Source organism: Colobus angolensis, unplaced genomic scaffold (assembly GCF_000951035.1).
Source record: "Colobus angolensis palliatus isolate OR3802 unplaced genomic scaffold, Cang.pa_1.0 Scaffold19, whole genome shotgun sequence".
NCBI lineage: Eukaryota > Metazoa > Chordata > Mammalia > Primates > Cercopithecidae > Colobus > Colobus angolensis.
Window position 1 is genome coordinate 4,077,133 of NW_012115043.1, and position 26,023 is coordinate 4,103,155.

Consider the following 26,023-nt stretch of genomic DNA (forward strand, 5'->3'; position numbering starts at 1 on the left):
CTAATACACTGATTACAGCAATATAAAAATGCTTATGCAAATGGACAATTCTAGAAGGCTTTTACCTTCTAGAATTAAGAGTTAAACTTATGTTTTCTTTCCCCAAAAAACTTTAGAAGAGTGTCAGTTGTTATTAATATATAAAACAGACACCAAGTGTACAATTTAAGAGGAAACAGAGGTGAGTCTTTACGTGAAAAAGGTTGGGGATCTATGAATCCATGACAACAAATCTAAGGAAAGCAATCCCTGTACTTTCATTTCTAAAAACACCTTATTTTGGAGAAACCATGGCCACGGCCACAATGATACAACGGTTTCCCCTGAAAGTACCGGGTGGTTATCTGGGGGTGAGTGACTCACTGGTTGAAGAGGTCACATCATGTATCACCGCAACACCGGATCCTCAGCCACTGTGAAGGAGAAGGCTACTGGCAACACCCCAAACCGCCTTCAGCCATTTGTTACCGTGGAGGCAGGTCCTATCTCTCCTGTCAGGCTCTGGCCTGGCAGCCATCCCGGAAATCCCTCCAGAGGAGACTGGGGCCTGGAGACGGACGAGGAAGCAGGAATAATACGCAAGGATGTTCAAAGAATAAGGGGACTTGGTTCAGCCACATCCACCATGTACCACAGCAGCAATGTGTGTGCCAGGGCAAGGTGGTATCTTCTTTTTCCACCATTTCGAGGATCCTTCTCTCCCGAGGGCACAATTAAAATCAAAAGAAACAGACTCCATGAAACCAGATGTTAACAATACAATAAATTCTCCTGGATTCCCACACTGCACTCTAACAGCCCTGAAATAAACAGTTTCCTCCACGGAGCTCAAGATGCAACCCTACAGCAGGTAATCAAGTGCTCAAGTGGGGAGGGAGGGGCTTGGCCTTGGACCAAACACAGTTTGGTGGTCTGTTTGTAATATTTTAGCTGAAACACTGCACACAACAGATCGGGAAGCTTACCGCTGTCATGGGTTACTTTCAGACCCAAGCCAAAGCTGATTTAAAGCCCCAGAAAACAGAGAGGCGGGAGTGCTGGGGAGGGGAACTGCAGTAAGGAGAAGCATCTAGGGCTTTCAGTGAAATGTGAGTCTACCTTCCAAAACCCCAGGGGACTCAGCTCAGCCTCTAAACACTTGGAAAACCAGGATTCAGCCAATAGTGAGTGGTTCACATCAGAGCCCATAAGCAAGCATTGAGAAGTGTTTACCACCCTGCCCCATCCTCCCCAAGAAGTGGACATCATCATCATCATCATCATCATCCTGCCCCATTCTTCCCAACAAGTGACTTGGGCAAATCACTGCCCCACTCAGGAAACTCAGTTTCCCCAGCTGTCAATCATGGGGTTGGACTAGACGATCAGTCAAGTCACTTCTGAACAGGGGAGTAACTTGTGGCAGGGGACTCCTTCACAGCTTCTGAAGGAAATCTGAGTACCCCCAAGTTGAAGTTCAGAGAGGTGAAATGCCTGTCTCATGAGCTACTCAGCAGCAAAGTTGGAATTTTCGGCAAAATTGGACTCCAGACTCCCTGCTCTTCCCACCACCCCAGGACAGGCATCAAGATTCTAAGCACTGCATTCCTTCAGAGTCCGCCTCTCAGTCCTGCAAAATGGGAAGGCCAGACCCCGAGCAAGTGAACCCCGACTCCAGCCACTCCCAGTGCCACCTGTCACCACCCCCTTAGGGGTGGGTGTACCTGGTGTGCCTCCCCCTTGTGCACACTTGTCCACGCTCCCACGCAGGGGCAGCCCTCCAGGAGAGGGTGACCCTCAGGAAGCAGGAGCCTGTGTGGCTTCAGAGGTGAGGGCAGCAAACCCCAACACCACTGCTGGCCACTGGTTAGACCACCGAATGCTCCATCCAGCTCATGCTTCCCCACCCCCAGCATCCAGCGGCGCTACCCACTTACTGCCTGGCTGCTTTCTAGCTATATGCCCCGGGCCAAGTCAGCCTCTCCAAGTCTGCGCCTGCTCATCCAGACTAGCACCTACTTCCAGGGACTGTCTCGGAGATGAAACGGAATCATGTGTGGGAAAGTGCTTTGTAAACTGTAAAGTGCAGTACGCAGGAAAGTAGTGGTGTCCTCCTTTCCCAGTGACATCAGTTGGAAAAGAATTCATTCTTTTCTGAGGGACACGAGGAGAGCACAATGCCCACGCACACACACTCCCCATGGGCATTTCTTTCTGAGGCAACACAGTGTAGACAAAGAACTCTGTCGAAGAACTGAGGGCTGGCCTCAGTCCCTGCTCCTGCACTAACTGTAAGTTGTGCCTGATCGCCTACAAAATAGGGATAGGACCACTTTGCTGTGTCTCCACCCAGGGTGGTTATAAAGATAAAACAATGGGAAAGTGCTCTGCACATGATCAAGTATACAGAGCACTTTCCCACTGGTGTGACTCATCGCCCCACCGGGAGGCTGGGGATGAAGACTGGCATAGATTGAAGGAAATTTGGCTCATTTTTCTGCTATTCAAGATCACCAAGAGGCTCAAAGAAAAAAACAGTAAAGCAGCAAGGGTCATCTGACAGGGACAGCAGATGGAGGAGGTTCGTCTGGGTTTTCTGGGTGTCCCTCTGGGGTCTTCTAGCCTGGCCTCTTCAGAACTAAGCAGCCATACACCCCTTTTTAAAAGGCCCACTTTGCAAGAGAAGGTGGCCAGGTGTGCTCCACTCAGGACTTTTTGTGCAAATGCTTTATTTGGGGTCTCCTGGGGAACTGTGTGGGCCAGGGTGCTGAGGGTCCTTCCTTCTGAGCCTACTGGGCTCTCTGGAGAAAGGTCACCCTGACAAAGGTGACCCAGTCAGCCCTAGTCAGCCCTATCCACTCACATGCTCCCAGTACCCCCTTCTTTTTTTTTTTAGACAGAGTCTTGCTCTGTCACCCAGGCTGGAGTACAATGGTGTGATCTCAGCTCACTGCAACCTCTGCCTCCCGGGTTCAAGTGATTCTCCTGCCTCAGCCTCCCGAGTAGCTGGTATTACAGGCGACCGCCACCACACCTGGCTCATTTTTGTATTTTTGGTAGAGGCAGGGTTTCACCATATTGGTCAGGCTGGTCTCAAACTCCTGACCTCATGATTCGCCCACCTCGACCTCCCAAAGTGCTGGGATTACAGGCGTGAGCCACTGCACCCGGCCTTAGCATCCCCTTCTTACCCCAGAGCAGCTGCCCCCTCCCACTCGGGAGCATTCTGAAATAGCCTTCCTAGCAGTGCTGAACTAAAAGCGGCGTGAAGCATCAACCAAACACCACTGTGTTTCCTTCGCTGCCGCCCCACCGCCGGGGCCCTACGCAGTTTTGTTGCATTTGTGGGTTTCTCTCCCACAGCTTTTCTTGCCTGCCTCCCTCCCTTCCACGTGTTTTCACACTGGCTGACGCTCTCCACCTGGCCTAGGCTGGATTCTCTGCTCCAGTGTTTCTATAGTGGGGTTCCCTAGGCCACTTGCCCACCCACCTCACCTCCTCCAACCCAACAAGTAAAGCTAAGACAAGAACAGTGAGATCTCAAGTCAATCGGGAGAGCCATTTAGCATCAAGGAACCCTACTGTGCCCCCATCTTCTGGGCCACGGGCTCCAGGGAGAATTAGTCCCAGGTTTGGGGCTCCAGAAAACCAACCGCAGACCAGACTTACACACAGCAGCACTTTATTACCCCTCCTGTGATAAAGGTGAGAGTGGGGGATAAACTAACAAATGCGGGCCCCTCCGCGCTCCAGCTCAAGGTTTTTATTTTTATTCTTCTAGTTGAGATGGAGTGATCACGTCTGAGCTGTCAATCAGCTGGGCCATGTCAGTACAAGAACTCTGATCTAAACCGTGGCTTCCAAAGGGCTTGGCTTTCTCCACCCATTTCAGGCAGGGCTGGCATCACAGCAAAAACAATTTCAAAGCACAGAGACCATAAACACAAAATTAAAAGGTAAAGTAAAAAGGGAGGAGATGTTTACTGGAAACTTAAGTTCTGCTGCCCAGAAAATATAAGTCTTTTTTTAAACACATGCACAAACACACACATCTATATAATGTCTCTGCCACCTCCCTCAACACTTGAAGAAATTCAAACTTTGCTCTATACAGGGCTTTCTTATCTGCTCCTGATTACACTCAGCTAGACCATGAAATCTGGAATAATCACCCGCCGGGAAAGGAAAGCCATGGCCACAGCCAGGGCCTAACGAAGCCAGCCCTGCATTGATGCTCACACAACTTGCTCACATGGCAAACTTGAGTTTTCTGATGCACAGATAATCACTCCCAACATACCTGAAATGCAGCCACAGCTGAGAGGGTGCCAGGTGCCTACTGAAATCAAAACCAATCCTATTACACAGTATCTTAGAGTCCAAAAAGAAGAGACTTTCCAACTGAAACTATGCAGGAAATTCAGGTGGGCAGATGGTAATCATCAAAGCAGGGATCTGACAAAGAACAGACCCCCCATTTGCAGACAAAGAAAAATGCTAGAGGAAAATTTATTTCTGAAAGTAGAGAATTTGCATGGGAGCAAGAACATGAAGTCATTCTTGCTATCAATGAGGTGCCCCCCAGGGCCGCTTCCCAGAGACACTGACATCATGTTAGAAAGGAGAAGAGGCTGGCGCTATAGCTCATGCCTGTAACCCCAGCACTTAGGGAGGCCAAGGCGGGTGGATCACCTGAGGTGAGGAGTTCAAGACCAACCTGGCCAACATAGTGAAACCCCATCTCTACTAAAAATACAAAAATTAGCCAGGTGTGGTGGCGGGCACCTGTAATCCCAGCTACTCAGGAGTCTGAGGCCTGAGAATCACTTGAACTCGGGAGGTGGAGGTTGCAGTGAGCCGAGATTGCGCCATTGCACTCCAGCCTGGGCAACAAAAGCGAAACTCCATCTCAGAAAAAAAAAAAGATATGCAATGTGATAGTGGGACCTGAGTGACTTGCTTTTGCTCGCTCAGGTCCACGTTCCTTGATCCATGTGTCCCACTCCACTCTCCATGCTCTGTCTTCTGATCCTCACTGTATGGCCAGGACACAGAAAGTCTTCACTGCTATCATTTGACACTATAGTTCCTGAGGGCAGGAACTATATTTTCCATTTCTCTGAGTGCCTTGACAGATTCCTCATTGATCTGAGAAAATAGCAACCTACATCTGGCATGTGTCTACAACTGCATCTCAAACCTTGTTATATGTAAAGCTTCTCATACCATCCCCCTTCATCTGTGAAAGCCCTCGAGGTTAATCAGCACTGATATAGTCTCCCCTCCTAGGGCTCATTTCACACCAATTAAGGATCCACAAGCCTATCTCTTTACCCGAATGAGATATTCCAACCTAGCTGCCCCTTTCCAGTTTGACCTTTTCTGTTAATATTTTAATGCAGACAGCTGTGTCCCATCAGATTTCTTACACTGTGGATACTGATTCCCTTCAAGGGCTGTTTAGATGCTACTGCTGATGAAGTGGCAGGACAGGATGCTCTCAGCCAAAGACAGGGACACTCTCTCACCAAGGCAGCAGGGAGCAACACACATCCCTACAGCCTTCGCAACCCCTAGAATCCACAGCCCCTAGAATCCACCAGAGCAATGCCAAGGATCTGACACTAAGGTATGCTGCAGTTGGCAAAGGTCTCTAACTTCGTTTCATGAAAAAATTGTGGGCATGTGTAAGGGCCTGTTTAATCCACTCCTGCTCCACCCCCCTGCACCACCCCCCACTTAGTACTGTGAGTTTCTGAGCAGAAATAACCAACTACAGATGGTTTCACTACTTCAAAGATGTTGAGAAACCACTGACCCAGAGATAGGAGGGAACTGGGACTCCAAACCTCAGGGCAACTACTCACCACCAGCACTCGTGATGACCAAATCAACACACTTCCAGAACCTAGAGCTGTTCTCTTTCTCTGTGTGTGTGTGTGTGTGCACGCATTTTTTATTTTTTTGACCAACCACTATCGCTTTCCATCCAGAATAGATGCCGTAACACTGAACCACAGCTTTACATAAGCATCTATGGCTGGGATTCTCAATCCCGGCCACGTACCAGAATCACCTAGGAAAGTTAAAAAATATGGATTTCCCCAGCCTGGCCTGTAGAAATGAGAAATTCACTGGTCTCAGGGGCGGTCTGAGCATCAGAAGTTTTAAAAGCAGCCATGGTTGAGAATCTTCTATGGTAACACAACAAACTGCAAATCATGAGGAATCAAGAATCCTAGCCCCCACAGCTCACCCTGAACCCCAAACCTCCTTCCATCCTGTCCTCAACTGTAGGCCCCCATTTCTAGTCCAGAGTTGACGATACAGTGATTCTGAAACTATTCAAATGAGTAATCGAGTCATTTCTTTGAATGCAAGTGCAGGAATCAGAACTTTTAAGGTGGAAGAAACTTTAAAATCCTGCTAAGCCAACACCTTCAGTTTATAGAAGAGGAAGCCAGGGGCCAGGGCAGAAAAGTGACTCACCCAAGGTCCTGAAGCTGGTTCACAATGAGGCGTACCAAGAACCCAGGCCTGCTGCCTCTAATTCTCTCTCCTCCACACCAGAGGAGCCCCTATGGTGACAGCCGCTGGACAAAAAGTGACAAAGGACCAGCCAGTTGTTTACTGAGCCATATGCTTTCAGAGGCCATTCTCTGAATGCTTCATCTCTGAAAGGCTCAGTCTCCTCACGGGTCTCAAAACAATTAATGGTAAAGACAGCCAAGAGAGTGCTTCTCTTTAAAGATTCCCAAGCATCCTAGTCGATCCTAATCCTCAAAAAATATACTTGTCGGCTGTCTGAAGTTCATGGAAAAACCCATTAGCACAGAGCCTAACCCAGTTTTGAAAGGGCACTCTGTTGAGCAGCGGGTCTGAGGAACTGAAGCCAGCAGTACATTCTAGTTTCTTATGGATAAGAGAGAGCTGATTGTTGGTTTCAAAATCTCTAACCAACCTGTGAACACACTTCCCTTCCTTCCTGTATTTTTATGGCACTACGGGTGGAACCCAGTCAGTGCCTAGAAGCACAGAAAACCTGTGCTTCAGGCTAAATTTGAACTCCTCTTTGCCTGCAGACTGATTTCCCCTAGCCTGGGAATCGGATCCCGGGTGAGGTCTCATTTCACCCTGGGATGCTCCATGAGGGCAGAGCTGTGTGTGACCATCCTCATCAGCAGCGCATTGCAGCTCCCGGGCCATGTGTCTGATGGCACCACCACCAACAAAAGCAGCTCAGTAAATATGTGATGAATTAAACAACAGTGATAATACAATTAAATAGGTCATTAAGGAATGGTTCACCTCTGAAGGCACACCATCAGATGAAAACTTAAGATTTGTCCCCCAGGAAAATATATGCATTGAGAAAACAGCCAAAGACAAGAAGCCAAGGAGAGTTCAGAGGTCTATCATGAAAATCTGAGAATGGCCGGGCGCGGTGGCTCACACCTGTAATCCCAGTACTTTGGGAGGCCGAGGCAGGCAGATCATGAAGTCAGGAGATCGCGACCATCCTGGCTAACACGGTGAAACCCCGTCTCTACTAAAAATAAAAAAAAAATTAGCCGGGCGTGGTGGCGGACACCTGTAGTCCCAGCTACTCAGGAAGTTGAGGCAGGAGAATGGCGTGAACCCAGGAGGCAGAGCTTGCAGTGAGCCGAGATTGCGCCACTGCACTCCAGCCTGGGGGACACAGGGAGACTCTGTCTCAAAAAAAAAGAAAAGAAAAGAAAAACTGAGAATGGATACACAGATTCTTTCAGATTCTCCCTTTGAGCTTGTCATTTTGTAGAAGAGAAGGCCAACACCCAGGAAGTCAAGCTGATTTCCCCAAAGTCATAAAGCCTATCTCCACTAGCAAGAGTGGCCAAGAGGCCTCAACCTCACCCAGAATACAAGACGCTAAGATCACAGTTTCTTTGGGTCTCATTTTATTTGTTCACTTGCTGATTCAATACTTTTTAGAACCTGGGGGCTCCAGCAATTGTGAACATCAGAGCAGGCTGTGGGAGGAGAAATAAGAAGAAATGGCAAACATTCCATTTCAGATACTGTAGGGATGTTGAGGTACTGTCCAGAGAGCAGATGGAGCTCAGGGGTCCCTAGCTCCGGAGAACTGCAGATCTGGAAGATACCCCACAATGAAAGCACATGAAACCTAGGGAGAGCCGAAGTAGTTTGAACTGCAATTCTGACTCAGCCCAGTTGGGTAGAATGATGTCCAGTATATGGTTTGATTTTCTCATCATTGAAGTTAAAGCAGATAGCAAAAAATAAAAATAAAAAAAACACAGTGGCCAAAAGATGACATTTAAAAAGATCCCTGGATCAAAGCCTTTTTGTGAGTACTGTTATTTCATCCTCCTCCTAACGGTAACCACTTCCCACATGAACCCCAGTAAGGCAACCGTGCAGCCCACAAGAGAGATAGAAATATGACCACACTTCCCTCTTATAAACAGGCGACGGTAAACATCTGAGACCACTGGTCCACAGCCGTGGTTAAACAAAGGGTTGGGGGCACCCTGGCATGGCCGTCAGGGCCTCCGTCTCCCCCACATGCTGACGTTCTCTGAGTAGTGAACTCGGACCATTAACTTCAGAACTGAGGCAAACAGAATCAGCCTCGCACTGGGGCAACTTCGTCTGGTTTCATGCCCAGGCTCACCTGGCCACTGCTTCTGGAAACTAAAGAATTTTCCAGGAAAGTAGCCGTTGGTTCCAGGCCCATGCTCAAAGGCGCCTCTCTGTGCTCCATCAGGACAAGAGGGCAGGAAGACAACTTACATATTTACTGGAGTGCCCACCCCATGCCAACCCTCACCTCTTGGTTCAGTAGCGATAGATTCTTTTTTTAAACAATCAAAGCAAAAACTGCAACTCTTTTAATCAAGCAAGAAAAACAGGAAGACCTCAAAAAACTAATTAACTCTGAGATGTTCCCTGGGGTTCCAAGTTATCCCAGCTCCTAGATCAATAGGAAAACAAAACATGAGGCCTTGGGACAGGCTCTGTTTTCTCTGAATTGGAATGAAAGGGCACTTACGCACTTGAAGTTAGTTACTAGCTCTTTGCGACAGGAAGACTCAAGGGTATTCCCTATCTGCAGAAAGTTCCATCCAAAGACGGCAAAACTTTATATAATTTGGTCAGGACTTTGTTTTTAACCACTAAACATTTATAGAATTTTTATGTCTTCACATATACATGCTTTCAGAGAAAGTTTCCAGCAGATTCAAAGCAAGAGAGATGCACAAAGATCTAAACATGCAATTAAACTGCATTTGGTTTTGAAGCTAGAACACCGCAAGAACCTTTAGAAAATTTCCCCTGGGGGAAGAGGCTCTCAGCGCTGTGCCCTGCCCCCACTCCAAACCCTACGGCAAGTTGTTATCATTTGTCAACAGGAAAATAAGACTGGTGGAGGGGTGGAGACAGAAATGGCAACTGCTTGAAACCTGAAACAACGTGGCTTGCGTCACAAAATGTGTGGCCCTGGGTATGGCATTCAGAGGCCCAGACAGTCCCCCCACGGTGCTTCTCAGGTCCTTTTGTCTCCTAGGGCCTCAATTTAACACCTCTTCCAAAGCTACCAGACTGCCACAGTCTACTCGGGAGATGCTCCAAACACAATTACAGCACCATCTCTCCACCCTGACTACAAGCTCCATGAGGGCAGACTTACCATCACATCCTCAGAAGTCAGCAAGACGTAAGTGCTCAGGAGTCTCTTAGTGAAGAAAACCAGCAACCAACAAATATTAGTTAGTTAGTTGGTGCCTAAGCAATGGCAGTTTTGCCATTATTTTCGATGGCAAAAACTGCCATTACTTTTGCACCAACCCAAATAAAATTCACTAAGCACCTACCTCCATACTAATTACCCTGATGAGTCAAAGGAATAGCCTGGGCCCTTGACCTCAAGAGGCTTCTGAGGGTCCATTATTTCTGTCATTGATTGCATGTGATACAATAATGACCAACAAGATACCAGGAGGCTCCTTGGGAAGGTTTTCTTCCTAAAGAGAGACCCCCAAGGAATAGGAGCCCTTTTCTGACCCTGGATGCAACTGTTCGTAGACGGTAATATCTGTAACAGCTGTGACCACCTTTGGACCAACAGGAGACAAGCTTGAAGAAAAGATAGCCAGGAAGAAAGATGTCAGGCTCCTGAGTCCTTCTGATGCCTGAAGCTTTCCTGCCTCTAGCCTTCTTAGGGGAGATAATAAGCCCTCTTATGATTAAAGCTGTTTGTTGAGTTTCAAGTCGCTTTTGGCCAAAAGCATCCTGATACAGCGATGCTGGCCCCTGATACAGAATGTGGGATGGACTGGAGACGGAAGGGGCCAACTGGCTTACTGCAGCATGCAGGCATGAAGGACTGAGGGCCTCAGCTGGGGAAGGGAGGCTGGCAAAGGTAAGTAGAGCTGCAACTCAGGAGACTCAAAAGCCGCTTCCAGGCTTACCCACAAGATGGCCTAGTCATCCCCGTGTCACCAGGGCTCAGTTCCCACGATGACTACCTGATGCACTGGAGCATAAGTAATGAATACTCTGTGTCCATGCCACCCCCACACATGCCTCCGTGTGTCTGTGGGGTAGCAAAAGGGGAAATGCATCTTGTTCTATTTATAAGACCCAGCTGAGCCACAAAGGCTAACGACAGGGGCACTGTAGTGTCAGCTGAAGTTCTCCAAAGAGGTGCCAAGTTTGGTTTGAATTTATATTTCGCGTTTCTCAGCCTGTAACCGTTCCTCTTTGTCACTCCAACTGCTCTCCTTGGAGCTCACCCGACAGGGCCTCGCCCGCATCAACAGTCTGGTTGGAGAGTTTAGAGAACTCAAGTCCCTCTCCAGACTTCCAATAAATTATCTGGGGCAAGAGGAGGAGGATGAGTTTTGGATGATCGCGGAAACAAACCCTGAGAGCCCGAAGCAGGAGTGAAACAGCACAGCCCTCACATGTTCTCTGCAGAATTCCGTTGGCGGGGAGGGGTTATTCGGGGCCACGTGCTTGTCCGCAGCGGCCCTGGCACATTCCATGCACTGACCACAATCAAAGAGAAAGAAAAGGCATGCTTACTGTTATTTTTAATTCCTTCCTCAAGGCCTTCCAAAATTCTTCAGCAGGATTATCCACTAAACTTTCACCACCCCCAGCCAATAGTCCCTTTGAAGCCCTCAGCTAAAGTGAAGCGCAGAGCAGGAAAAGTCAAGTCCCAGAAGTCTCTGCTCTTGGCCATTAAATATCATCCGAGTTGCACTGGGCCTAGTGGCATCTCCCGGGCTTCAAAGGGACAGGGCCTGATGATGGTGCCGACATAGCAGAGCCATGCGAATGCCCTGCCACCGCCACCCCCACCTACTCCATACACACCTGACCTTGACCTCTACACCTCCTTTCCCTTTGGTAGTAGATATCAGCGTAGCCAAATGTTCCCTAACTCCTACTCCAGTTAATTAAGCTCTAGTGCTCACTTTACCATGTTTTTAACGTCTCGTCCAGTTTTAAAATATTATATTGCCAACTTGTTGCATGACCTTGGGCAAGTCCTTACACTTAGAATAGCAGGATATAATTTGCACATTCCCTTCCACTTAAGCAACAGCACAGGAGCTGGCGGATCCAAGTCTCCATCACCTTGGTCAGGTATCAAGACCAGAGGCAGGGTGACTATTACCCAGGTTTGCCTGGACAGTGCCGGTTTGTGGCCAAGGACCATAACTAATAGTGGCCATAATTAATAATGCTGCCCCTTTTCACTTTTGGAAATGTCTTGGTTTGATAAATTATGTAGTCATCCTCAATTCTAGAAGGGGTAGAGCTTCAGCAGCAAATCCAGCTCCAGCCCTTAGCCTGAGACCTAAAGCAACTTACTTAAGTAATCTGAACCTTGTTTCTGTCATTTACCAAAAGGGAATAATGATAGCAAAGTCACGGCTTTTTGTATGAGGACAAGAATGGCCATCCTTTCTTGAGGGGCTATGGGGTAGAATGCAGATAACTAGGAACCAGAGACCTGAGTTGAGATTCCTGTTCTGCCACTGACTCCTCAATGCTTCAGGCTCCTCCTCTATAAACATAAATAATCCATCTTTCCCAGAGTACTGTAGGTAAGTAAATAAGATCAAGGAGATCACCCACTCTGGCATACACTCAGCATGCAGTTGACACTCAGTCCATGCAGCACGTACCAGGATCATCCCACGTGAGTGGGCTTAGGTGATTTGCTAACAGTCAACACTGCTGACTCGACCATCTTCTGAGTCAAATGCTTGGACAAGGCCAAGAGTAACAGCTCACCTAAGCTTCTAGTACAAGGCACCAGAGCATGTGTGCTCCGAGCTCATATTCCAATATAATTTTGTGCAATATTTATGATTGTCTCTAAAGTCTCTGTGGGAAATCTGGGTGTGAACTTGGAAGCCTTAACTCCCATCTCTGTCAGAAAGGGTTTTCAGCAATATTAGTGAGTTCTACCCCATAAAGAAATATGTGGGGGCCAGGCACAGTGGCTTATGCCTGTAATCCCAGCACTGTGGGAGGCCGACACGGGCAGATCACCTGAGGTCGGGAGTTCGAGACCAGCCTGACCAACATGGAAAAACCCCATCTTTACTAAAAATACAAAATTAGCCGGGCATGATGGTGAATGCCTGTAATCCCAGCTACCTGGGAGGCTGAGGCAGGAGAATCACCTGAATCCGGGAAGCGGAGGTTGCTGTGAGCCACAGTCATGCCTTTGCACTCCAGCCTGGGCAACAAGAGCAAAACTCCATCTCAAAAAAAAGAAAGAAAGAAAGAAAGAATATGTGACATTGCAAAACAATTCACAGCTTGCAAGAAGCTTTTAATCTAAAATAAATCTAATCCGAGCTAAATACATAACTTCAATAACGTCCCTCCTGAAGGAGGTCATTGTTTTTCCCATTTTACTGATGAGGAAAAGGAGGCTCAAAGAAGTTAAACAACATGTCCACAGTCACCATTGCAGTAAGTTGGGGAGCAGGGATTTGAACCCAGGGCACTCCGCAGCAACAGGCTGCCCCTGGTCTTGCCTTCAGTGACAGGTTTCTAGCAATGTTTTCAAAAACAGCCCATGAACTAGAATCAGTCCTTGGACATGAAACTCAACCTTTTAAAAACTCAGCAACGTAAACCACCACCACCACCACCACCAAGTTAACCCTATACAGGAGAGGTAAATCATACCCAACCTCTCAATGATAAAATGAATGAAGAATACTGATTTAAACATGCTATTTTACTCTCTTATTAAGGAATATAATCTGTTTGTAATAAGCTTACATCATGCTATGGATCTGCAGTACAGAATTTAGGTAGTTTCACTGATTGCAGTGTGGTGTGGAATTGGAAAGTATAGCCTTGATGATCATCAACAAATTAAAAACACTGACCAGAGATAGTCCATATGAAGGCACTGTGTCAGGCACAGGGAAGACCCAGCAGACGCACTGGGGGGCCTGTGCTTGGGTGGACCAGGCATCTGCATGGAGCCCACTAACACCCCACTTCGTTTCCCAAGGAATCCATATCAAAAGGCTGACATGACTCACTGGCTAATTACCTGAATGCCTGGGCTCCCTGAGCCCTCCTGGCTGAACAACATGTCTTCTCTCCTGACAGTGAACAAAACACTGTTTTCAACCTGGTCCAGACATAGCCTAAAGCTGTTCACATGGTACTCTAAAGGATTATGACTCTGACCTGGATAACTCGGGCAGAAAACCTGCTGTTAACAGCCACTGGGTAAGAGAAGGAAATTAAATAAGAAACGACAGAATGGTGGCTTTCACAATGCCACTCCCCTGCTTTAAAATCTCCTGGACGCTTACAGAGCAAGGTCCAAACATAAAGTACCACGTTTGGCAAACCAAAGCCCTTGACAACATCCTTCTCCAGCTCCTCTCTGGCCACTCCCTCATCCACACTCTGGCCACCCTAAACTGTCTTGCCTTCCCTAGACATCAGGCCCTTCCACAGTCTGGTCTGTGCTCTGCGCTGCCTCCCACCCCACTCCTACACTCCTATCCATCCTTCAAGGCCCCATTTGAGCACGCCTCCTCTGTGAAGCCTGCAGAAACAGATCTGCTCTTCCTCTAGGCTCCCAAACATTTTGTTTGACCTTCACTATAGTGTCTCTTCCATGAGCCCACCATAACTGTGGTTACTGGTGTCCCTTTTTGCCTCTGAGCAGTTCAGAGACACGATTTCATCTCTGTACCTCTGGTGCTTAATAAAGATTTCCAGCAAACAAATGCACATTCAGTGGTCCAGTTCTCTGCTCCACTTTTTGAATGAGCAGCTACAATATGTAGCACCTTCTCCCTCATCTGCACTAAATTCATTCTGGCCTGGGTTCAGGGTGAGGGAAATCAATTCCTGTGAACATCTCCAAAATCCTACCAATATAATGGTGCCACCTGGGCTAGGATTCAGTTGTGGCCACGCAACTGAGCAGGTGGTGCAAAAATAAAAGAAAGAAAAGAAAAGGAAAAGAAAGGAAAGAAAAGAAGGAAAGAAAGGCAGGCCTGTCCCTACAGAGCAAGAATACACAGGATGGCCTACACACCATATGCAGTATTTATTTATTTATTATTTATTTATTTATTTATTTTTGAGACGGAGTCTCGCTCTGTCGCCCAGGCTGGAGTGCAGTGGCCGGATCTCAGCTCACTGCAAGCTCTGCCTCCCGGGTTTACGCCATTCTCCTGCCTCAGCCTCCCCAGTAGCTGGGACTACAGGCGCCCGCTACCTCGCCTGGCTAGTTTTTTTGTATTTTTTAGTAGAGGCTGGGTTTTACCGTGTTAGCCAGGATGGTCTTGATCTCCTGACCTCGTGATCCGCGCGTCTCGGCCTCCCAAAGTGCTGGGATTACAGGCTTGAGCCACCGCGCCCAGCCCATATGTAGCATTTAAAGACAGAAATCAAGATAATAAATGGTTACACAGCACGCTTTCTATCATCCTACCTTGACCAATACTTTAGTAAGTCCAGGTTTGAGTTTAGGATTCCCTGACCCCTTGGTTTCACAATGGAATGTGGAAGCTCAGAGAGACCCAGCCCCAGAACTCAGCCCACCCCTAGCACCACCCATAACTTTGAGAGGCCTGGTGCACACCCACATAGAGTCCTCAGATCACAAGTCCAAGCTCTAGCCAATTCCTTCATACCCCTGCACCCCTTGCCCAGCCACTGGGCCCGCGGGTACATGTGCTGCCCATGGCCAACACAAAGTAACAGACCTGCGGAAGAGGCCAACCCAGGACTTGGAAACAGGCTCAAGACACTGGGGCAGGGAACTGAAGGGCCAGGCCTCTGAGCAGGATCTGGAAAAAGGAAGTGCTGGCTCTAGATGGGCCGGTCCCTTGGCCCTACAGTCTCCTTGCCCCAAGAAGAGGAGTACAGCCAGGTGGAATGCCAAAGCATGACTCTTTAAGCCTGAGCTCCCTCTTGCACGTATCTGAGGGCAGTCAAGGGTACAGCCACCACGTCTGGGTCATTTCAGAGCCATGAGTTTCTGGACCTGACTGACCATTCTCACTCAACAGCCAAGCTAACCAGTAAGCTAGTACTTGAGGGAGAGCCGGAAGTGCCTTCCAACTTGGGCCTCAAAAAAACACCAGCAACAATAAACATCATGCACTTTCATGCACTTACGGGCAACTATCAGTGACAGGCGCGTGAGTCACTGCGTTTCTGCTTCAGGATCTTACCCATCCCCCACCCCAGGAGACCTGATTCATCAGTTTGTTTTTAGTACTATTATTTTTGGTCCACCAAACGAATTTTTAAAAATAATGATAGAGAAGGTGAGGGGGGAGGGCAGAACCACCTAAGAATATGAATTGTTTCTCTTTCAATAGCCTGCCAAGCCTTACATCAACAAGTGGCATGTCTGTATGTTTTCTGTGTATACTGAAGTAGATCCTTTTACTGTATCAACTGAGACTCTCCAAAGGAGAATGCCCTGCGAGCAAGGGTGTCGGGGTGGGAAGGGGATCACCTACTGGAGTCGATGGACACCATCTGCCAAATTTCCCCTCTGAAAGGGAAAATGAGTGTTTACTGAGCACCTGCTGTGTACTATGATCGATACTGGCAAAGTACTTGATAAATCTTATCTCATTTGGGTTGATTTCTTTTTTTTTTTTTTTTGAGACAGAGTCTGTCTCACACTATTGCCCTGGCTGGAGTACAGTGGTACAATCTTGGCTCACTGCAACTTCCCACTCCCAGGTTCAAACAACTCTCTTGTCTTAGCCTCCTGAGTAGTGAAATTACAGGCGCCCGCTACCACGCCCGCCTGATTTTTGTAGTTTTAGTAGAGACGAGGTTTCACCATATTGGTCAGGCTGGTCTCGAACTCTTGACCTCAGGTGATCCAGCCACCTTGGCCTCCCAAAGTGCTGGGATTATAGGCACGAGCCACCGTGCCCGGCCACTTGGGTTGATTTCTATGAAGTAGGTAGTTTCATCCTCATTTTACAGATGCAGAAACTGGGGCTCAAAAAGTTGAAGCAAACAACCCAAGGTCACCACATAGCTGATAACTGTCAGACTCAAACCCAGATCCATCAGACTCGAGAGGCTTTGCTCTTTCTGCCCAACTGTGCTCTTCCTGTCCTCCCCGTCTCCTGCTCCCCAGGTAATATGTGAAGAACCTGTGTGGGTAGAGACAAATAGCCACACACAAAATGTAAAGGGGTGGCACAACAAACAGTAATTCACTCTGCCCTCCCATGGGCTAGGAGAAATTAGACCCACCTTGAGTCTGACTTCAGCAAGAGTAAGAAAAAGTTTACAACCAGGAAGATTTGAAGCAAAAGGAAAAATCCGATTTCCATCACCAGTGCCTGCTTTCAGCCACTTGTAACTACTCAAAAAGTCCTTTCTGGATTCATTACTCCACACTTGGGCTTGGCCCAGAGGTGATTTTTTAAGGAAAAAATGCCTTTTGGCATTTTTGAGCTGTGACAGCGTAAAAACAGACCTTTAAAAAACACACACCCAAAAAGCATTACTATTTTCAAAAGTCCAGTTGAAAAGAAAAAAAAAAAAAAATTGGTGACATCTCAGAGCTACAACTTGGCTTGGCAGTTTGTGATGCAACACTTAGCCACAAAAGGGACCAGATTTATAATCTGTAGGTTTCAAAGGCAAAGCCATACACAGTGTTTCTTAAACAATGCTGGAGTCTTAACCTAGCTCTACTAAAAATACAAAAATTAGCCGAGCGTGGTGGCAGGCGCCTGTAGTCCCAGCTACTCAGGAGGCTGAGGCAGGAGGAATGCTTGAACCTGGAACTGCAGTGAGCTGAGATCGTGCCACTGAACTCAAGCCTGGGCGACAGAGCCAGACTGTCAAAAAAAAAAAAAGCAAGCAAGAAACAAACAAACAAACAATACAATACTGGAGTCCTAAACACTCGCAAAGCACTCAAGAGAAAAACTTGCCAGATGTAAGCTGGGAGAGCCATGGGATACTGAAAAAGAACTATTTAGGTGGAAACTCACTTTTCATTTCCTAGTTGGGGTTTAAACTTGCAACATCCACGCTGCCTAACAAAAGGCTCATGCTTACGCAATCGAGCGCAGCCTTTCTTTATATAGATGCTTGCAAATAAATAAAGGAAGCTTCCTGGGTAAACTTTGACATATGAGCAAACATTTTCCACAGGTATCCTCTATAATGCCTACCTCTTACATTTAACCATTTTTAGGCATCTGTGGTCATTAGTTTAAGTAAACTTCCTGTTCTTAGAATAGTCAAAAATAGCAACAAAAGAAGAAAAACTGTTCACTGCATTTCAAGAGGCACAGCCTCCACGTCTTCATCCTAGCATTATTTTTACATTCCTTTGTAGTTAAATTTCACTGATTCAGACTCACAGAGTAAGGAAGAGGAAAGGAAGAGGGAGGGAAATCACCAAAATTAAAGGCTGAATTACAATTTTGTTATTCCACTTATGTAAATTAGTTGACACCAGGCTGACAGAGTCTTGGAACACTGATAATTAAAGATCTGTCATTCACTGATGAACTAGATGCGTGCAACTGGGAGCTTCTAAAATGTTTGTATGTGGCCAGGTGCAGTGGCTCACACCTGGAATCCCAGCACTTTGGGAGGCCGAAGCGGGCAGATCACTTGAGGCCAGGAGTTGGAGACCAGCCTGGCCAACATGGCGAAACTGGTCTCTAATGAAAATAGAAAATTAGCCGGGTATGGTGGCACATGCCTGTAATCCCAGCTACTCAGAAGGCTGAGGCAGGAGAATCACTTAAACCTGGGAGACGGAGGTTGCAGTGAGGCAAGATCGCGCCATTGCACTTTTCAGCCTGGGCAACAAGAACAAAACTCCATCTCAAAAAATAAAATAAAATAAAATGCTTGTAGGAATACCAATTCCAAGTTCGAAAGGCCCTCCAATAGAGTTTATCTAGCCTATTTTCCAGTTGAGAACATTTGAGGCCGAAAGAAGTAAGGTAACTTGTCCCAGGTCACACAGCTAATCAGAAACAGAGCCACGTCTAGAACCTACCCAGGTCTGCTGACTCCTACCTCCAAAATAATCCCCAAACCCTTGTTTATTAGTAATTTTTCTTTGACAGCATTTATGGGGCAAAAAGGCCTGCTAAACAAACTTTCGCCTAGTCCAGAATTAGCCAAACTTCTTAATTAATAGGCTTCTACTGTGTTTTCATTTTAAACTGAGTCTCTGTCAAAACATTCTACAGCAGTTGCCACTGTGGCAGGCTGCTGTTTATAGGAAGGGCCTTAGATAACCAACAGTGGATAGTATGACTCGTGCTATAGATTTGTTTATTTCTCCAACTGTTAATTAAGTCGAAACAAAGGATAATGTTATACAGAGAGAGAGAGAGAGAGAGAGAGAGAGAGATCCTTGTCAAGTCAATAAACTGCAGAGCTTGGGGGACTTGGTTTGTTTGGCACCAAAAAACAGTATTTACAAATTAGCTAAAGCGTGAACACATACAGCATTCTTACAACTCCAAAGAGCCTGTGTTTCACAGCCAGTGGACTAGAAGCTGCAGAAGGCGCCAGGGACAGTATCTGCCTTATTCACTATTTTGTCCCCATTACCTGGCACAGAAATTAGCACCTGGTAGGAGCATTAAAGGAAGGCATACACATGAACTGGACACGTTCTCTTGGAATGGCCTCGGTTCTAAAACTTAGAATAGAGTAAAATTAGAAACCAAACTTCTGTAGCATAGACTTAGGATGGCAACTTCCCACTGTTTCCAGGAACCATTGTGCTTGAAGATGGGAAGACTGAAGGTTCCATAGCTCAGGGACTTGTCAGAGGCCAACAGAAGGTCATACCCCTCCTTAGGGAGGAACTAGTTCCATCTAACACTGCACCAGCCATTCACGTGTGCACATGGCTGGTGAATCTCCCATCCCCTGCATATTCAGCAGGCTGCCATCACGAGCAGCCTTCTTGGGCAGTCCTCTTGCCAGCCAACCAACTCTACGAGATGTGTATTTGGGGGAGGGAATGGAGTCTTCCTTTAGTTTTGCTTTTGTTTTAATCAGTCAATATGGCAAAGCAGAAAAGGGCAAAAGTCAATTAGGACTATTGATGAGACTTGCTGATTAAGAAAGCTGCATTCCAACCTTGAGAACTTAATTGCAATTACAGGAAGCTGAAGAAGAGGTGGACGAAGGTGGGAGAATAAGGTTAACGGGAATGAAAGCTGATTTCAATTTAAAGCAAGCCCTGCTTGGTCCTATTTATTTCATTAAGGAGCTCACGCAGAATAATGGCTGTACTGTGCATCAAATGGCATTAAAATCTCCTAATAAATTAACAAGTAAAAATTAATGGTCGCTCAGTTCATTAAATTGTGTTAATTTTATTTCCATTATAATAATACAGCAATCACATGTCTACATTATTAAACCAATATTTATTTTTTAACTCATTTAACTGGATTCCTGATGTGATAAGCCTGAAACAAATTCTATCAATTTAATCAACTTCTTGCATTTCTCATCAGAATTAAATGCGACGGTATTCATAGACTTTTTTCTGTTATTAAAATTGTAATTTAAAACTTGGCCCTTGCAAAGACTTTTTTAAAAACATACCACTAAGAGCGCCTATGTTCATTCAGAAACTCGGGTATCCAGGATTTATTCTCAGCAACTGTTAACCAGAGAAACAAGAAGCTACGTCACACTGAAGCTCTGAATTTCAAAGCAACCATCTGCAAGTTGTCCACTTTTTACTTATTTATTTATTTGTTTGTTTGTTTATTTTGAGACGGAGTCTCACTCTGTCGCCCAGGCTGGAGTGCAATGGCACAACCTCCACCTCCCAGATTCAGGTGATTCTCCTGCCTCAGCCTCCTGAGTAGCTGGGACTTACAGGCGCCTGCCACCATGCCCAGCTAATTTTTTTGTATTTTTAGTAGAGATGGGGTTTCACCATGTTAGCCAGAATGGTCGCGATCTCCTGACCTTGTGATCTTCCTGCCTGAGCCTCCCAAAGTGCTAGGATTACAGGCGTGAGCCACCGTGCCCGGCCAAGTTGTCCACTTTTTATTAACACTCCCTGTCATATTCTGAGCTGATGTATCTGAAGCCCCTGTTCCCACCAAGGAAACCTGAATTTCAGGTTTGCATTACTAAATTACTTTTTACTTCAAAGAGAAAATGGTTTACAGGGGAGTAAAATATAGCACCCAAGTCACTAGCCATTCAGTGCCAGTTACAAGGTAACATATTTATAGCAGCACACAGTTTAGTAAAAGACAGAGGATAAAGATGTCCTCATTCTTGTAGGAAACTATCCCCATGTACCAAAAAGTTCCCAACATCATACTGCAGTCCAAAAACCTTCACTTGGATAACTCTTGTCCCCTTCTTAGTTTTCCACCTCTCATGGGTTCTCCTCCTGTCTACACCTCCTCCCACAGAATTAACTGTGTTTCCACATTGCTGGTACTTAGTACATTCCTCAGCCGAAGCTCATGCTACACCTTTGAGCAAGTCTGTCTCCCACTCTAGACAGGGAGCTCTTGGAGTACAGGGTCCCTCCTGAGGTCATTGTAGTACATGCTCAATCAAGGACTGAATAATTCAATAATGAATGAATGATGCAGAACGAAGGCTAAACGTAACATACCTGTCAAGTTCTCTGGTTCACAAAACACTTCCACAGGACTTGTCTCATCCTGACTTTACAGGTGCAGACATAAAAGCTGTGAAACTTAAGTGGATTCCCAAATCCTTGCAGGTAGTAAAATGGTAGGTACAGGACCTGAATCTTGTATTTTTTTTCCAGAGAAAACAGATGCCTGTCATTATTTTATTTTCTAACATAGTGACTTCTACAATATTTAAAAGGCACATCAACGCCCGGCCCCATCAAACATCATCCATACTAGATCTCATATTTCTACTGGTAACTGGGAATGAGAAAGAGATAGCAGTTAGATACTCAAATAATGCCCTATTAATGTTTCCCTTACTGATGTGTAAGCTCCTCACAGGCAGGGAACTTTTCAAATGTGTCTCTACATCCTCCTCTGGTACCTAAAAAACTGACTCAGACATGGGAGGGGTCCAATAAATATCAATACATCAACACAATCCAGCCCTGTAACATTTGACTGGCAATTCTCAACAGAGGGGCTGTCTGCAAACATTCCACTCCCAGGTGCACGCAGCATGTTCCAAGGTTCTAAATGTTCCCAGGGAACGTCAAGTGGCGCCTAGGTTCAGCTGCAGCTGAGTCAGTTCCCTCATCAGCTACCTATTGTCCTACAGGCACCTCCTCTTCTCAGGCCCTATGTGGAGCTCCCCTAATCAAAGTTAACAAGAGCAAAGAGACAAGGGACTACCTCCCTAGCAGCTGGAAGGGGGCTTGCTTCCAATGGGCCACACGGTGCTCTGAGCTGCAGCCAAGAGACCTATTACAGCCTTGGTAATAGGTCTATCCCCAGAAATCTGGGAAAGGAATGTTAAAGATGAGGATCTTTTTCCTTTCTCAAAGTGAGAGTACCCTGGCAAAATGCAAGGAGATAATAAGAGGAGGCAACAGTAAAAGATCAGATTCAGTGGGGCGTGGTGGCTCACGCCTGTAATCCCAGCACTTTGGGAGGCCAAGGTGGGCGGATCACAAGGTCAGGAGTTCAAGACCAGCCTGACCAACATAGTGAAACCCCATCTCTACTAAAAATACAAAAATCAGCTGGACGTGGTGGCGGGTGCCTGTAATCCCAGCTACTCAGGAGGCTGAGGCACGAGAATCGCTTGAACCAGGAGGCAGAGGTTGCAGTGAGCTAAGATCAGGCCACTGTGCTCCAGCCTGGGCAACAGGGAAAGAATCTGCTTCCAAAACAAAAAGACCAGATTCACAGGGAGGGAGTAGATACTGTGTGTCAGATCTAGCGTTTGCTTCAATTCTCCAATTTTCCACTGGACTGGGTGCTCTGACACAAGAAAGCCCAAATTCCCTTCCGAACAAGCAATGCTTTAAGCTTGGTCTAGCTTCCAACAACAAGGTCAAGGCATGGATTCCCTGGTGGAAGCACAAGCTACCAGTGTCTACCAGAAAACTAAGTTTTAAGTGTGCCGAGCTCCTTATTCCTCATATGACACTCACACACCAACTCTCATTCGGTGGCAAATGCTTTGATTCCATTCTTATACACTGGCAAGGACGATACCTGCAGCTTTACTCAGGTACTCAAGCAGGTGACGCATGAGAGGCTGTTATAAAACTTGTGTAAATTCTGCCAATCCTGCCAGACCTCAGAGTATCCTGACAGCCCCTTTGTTGGTGTATCTAAATGAAGCTCTTACCACTTCCTCGGCACCAATCTCTTTTACCTTCTTGATGTCGGTAAGTGTGTATCACTCCAGCTCCCCCGATAATTGAAACAAATTAGAGCTGGTGTCACAGAGAAGCAAGCCTGTGGTCTGGAAGTCCCCAGTATACAGCTCTAATTGCCAAATGTTGCTGTTGCAGCTCGTGATTATGTATTAGCCAAAACACACTTGGCTTAATCTCCTTAGACTGAGGGCTCCTTAAACCCCAGAGTCCAGATCTTACAGAGTGTTTTTAAGCATCCAGTGACCAACCCCTCACACACAGGGGGAATGACTAAGTTAAACGTTTTCCTTTCTCTACTTTCCAAACTAAAAGGCAGTTGTGGCGAAAGCAGACAATTTGACAAGCAACACTGCAATCTATGGGGCTTAGCAGACGCATCGATATCACCAGCATAGGGCCAAACCAGCCACCTCCCCAAGACGTGGCCTTTAGTTTGCTGCCTACGACCAAAACAGCAGCAGCTGTTGCCAAGGGACACAAGGTGACCCAGAGGCGTGGGCACAAAATCCAAGGATGAAAATCCATTTTGTCTGGATCCACCCAAGCAACTGGGTTTCCCTAACTGAAAAAAAAAGGTTAAAAAAAAATCTGCTTTTGCATTCAGTCCTATCCAGGCAGGCAGAAGATGCCTCAGTCCTAACAAAATCACGAGAAGGCCACAGGGCAGGTCGGCTTGAACCCTCAGAATCATCCAAAGCGTTCACATGTCTTAGGCTTCCAAAGTCTCAGCAGGACTTTGGAAGAGGAAAAGGCAGGCCAAAGGTATGGCCCCACAGAGGACAAACTCCTACCAAGGCAAGGGAAAGCAAGGCCTCTCTGCCAAGCTATCACCAGCCCAAAGATAAAAGAAGCAACCGCACATACAAAGATCCACAGGGCCCTCCCCAAGCTAACACAGCTTTAGCATTCAGCAAAGAATGTATTCAGGATCTTCAAAGTATAAAGCAGCATGGGTCAGCAGAAAGAGCACATTCTGTCAGAACCCCACGTCTACAACTCAAGCCTTTTCACCTCTCTCTTTTAAAGTCTTCTCTGCTTTAAAGATGTGATAATCTTAAGCCTAACAACCTTATCTACTTTCCAGGGCTGGTTGCTTGCTTGCTTGCTTTCTGTCTTGTTTTGAGGACCTCAGAAAACTATGTGAAAGTGCTTTGTAAACTGTGAAACACTTTTCACAGCTGCCTGTTTTATAATTGATACCACTTTTTTTTTCTGTTTCAATGCATAAAGCACTTGTCTTCAGTGCACCCAGGCAATAAGAAGAAGGTAGGTGTGGCAGACCCCTCCCCAGACAGAGAAGTAGCATATTCACCCACTCTACCCTCTCCACCCCCACCGAAGGAATACAGAAGAATTAAGAACCAGAGCTGGAACCAAATCCGAGGTCTCTCTGACCATCACATCACACCACCTCCTCTGAAGTCAATTCTGGCTCCCGATCACACGGCCAGAGACTTCCCCAGACAGCACACCGCCTTCCCTCCCCCTTTATTGACTGGATCCACCCAGTCAAAAAAAAAATTTTAAGTCTGCACTCCCACCATATGTGGCATTTATTTCCAGGGGAGGCCTGCCCTGGGTTCCCGTGGACAGATGTTGCTTTGTGCCTGCCTGACTCGCCTGGCAGCCCTTGTACAACTGCTCCAAGCAGGTGGCCAAGGATGGAGTCCACCCCGGCCCCGGGGCAGGGATGACAATCCCTTTTTTGGCTTACAGTCCCTGGTGCTTTCTACTCATTCCTCTGCAGCCTGGGATCCCCAAAACAGCCAGCCCCCAATACACACACTCTCTCTCTCGGTTCAGAATCAAAGGAGGCTGAGAGGTAGAGACAGGAAGTCAAGGTATCCCCACCCCCAATTCCCAGCCAGGCACAGCTAAGCTAAGGAAGGCCCTGGGGGAGTGGAGAGAAGTCACTGACCCTTTCTATCGGCCATCTGTGGGCTCCCGCCCGACCTAGCTAGCGCGCAACAGGAAGGATAAAGGAGATGCAGACAGATGGCAGCGCGCTTTGGGAAGGAGGGCTCTACAGGAATGCGAGGGCCGATGCGAGGCCCATTTTGGGGTGTGTTTTGTTATCTGCCCGGTTCCAGCCCGCCCCTCTCCCTCATTCTGCACGGTCTCAAAATCTCTTGGACCAAAAGGAGGGCAAAAGAGTCGGGATGGGGAGTGGGAGGTGGGGGAGAAGACCCTATTTTCTGCCACTTGCCTCTCCCATTTGGAAGTCAGAGCATTGCACTGCAACCAAAGTGCGTGCGTGCTCAGGGGGCGGGAGACTGGCACAACCGAGTCTAAAAATACTCGATAAAAATGCTAATCCCGAAGGCAAAGAAAGAACGAAGAAGGAATCTGTCAATCACGAGGCTCCCGCTCCTCACCCACAGCCCCAGCTGTACGGACCGCATTCCTGTAGAGGAAAGTGGGGAGACCGGACTGAAGAAAAGAAACGCAAAGACACCACCACCTCCACGAGCGCGGGCCGCGGGGGCGGGAGGCGGCGGCGGAGGAGGGGCTCCGGCCCGCGGAGCCGAACAAAGCGGGCCTCAACTTCCATCCCCAGCTCCCTAGGGTGGGGGCGGCCGAGTCCCGCAACAACCCGCTCTCCCCTCCCGGAGATGGAAAGGGAATGTGAGGTCTGGAAGCCAGAGTGCCGTGTGGAAGCCTCGGGCTCTGATCTTTGCAAATGTAGAGATGGTTTTGTTTGGGGTCCCCCCACCCCCTTCCTGCCTGCGCTCTAGCTCCCACTCTCACACACACGCACCCACACAGTCTCACTCCCTCTCTCTTCCTCTTCCCATCTCCAACCCCAATGGGTCGGCCCCGCAGTGCCAGGGGGCCAGGCAGGCGTGTCCCCGGGTCCCCCGGGCGGGCCCCCACCTGGGGATGGTGATGCACTTGGTGTTGGCGTTCTGCGTGGTGATGGCCTTCTCCAGCTCGTCCAGTTGCCCCGTCTTCTTGAGTTTCTTGACCAGGCTCTTGACCGCCTTCTCGCACCATTTCTCCTCCTGCCCGTTCTGCTCACCCTTCTTCCAGCCCAACAGGCGCTTCACGATCGGGGGAGTGAAAGGCAGGATGGACGACATGGCTGGGGAGGGCGCGCGGGCGGCGAGGAGCGCCCCCGGCGGGGCTAGGCTCGACGGAACGCCGGGGGCG

General features: G+C 47.5%; 1 protein-coding gene across 2 annotated transcripts in view; it reads right to left on the reverse strand.

Moving 5' to 3' along the window:
* SMAD3 (SMAD family member 3) overlaps nt 1–26,017 on the reverse strand; it is a 127,732-nt gene extending 101,715 nt beyond the window's left edge. The window contains exons 1-2 of one of the 2 annotated variants that reach the window (XM_011940354.1): nt 25,748–25,953; nt 5,791–5,841 (exon numbers count right to left, since the gene is read on the reverse strand). In XM_011940354.1, the coding sequence (XP_011795744.1) occupies nt 5,791–5,841; nt 25,748–25,953 (257 nt within the window). Of the gene's footprint in view, nt 1–5,790; nt 5,842–25,747 lie in introns of both variants that reach the window. The other variant, XM_011940355.1, reaches the window with a different exon arrangement.
* Between the last annotated feature and the right edge of the window lie 6 nt (nt 26,018–26,023).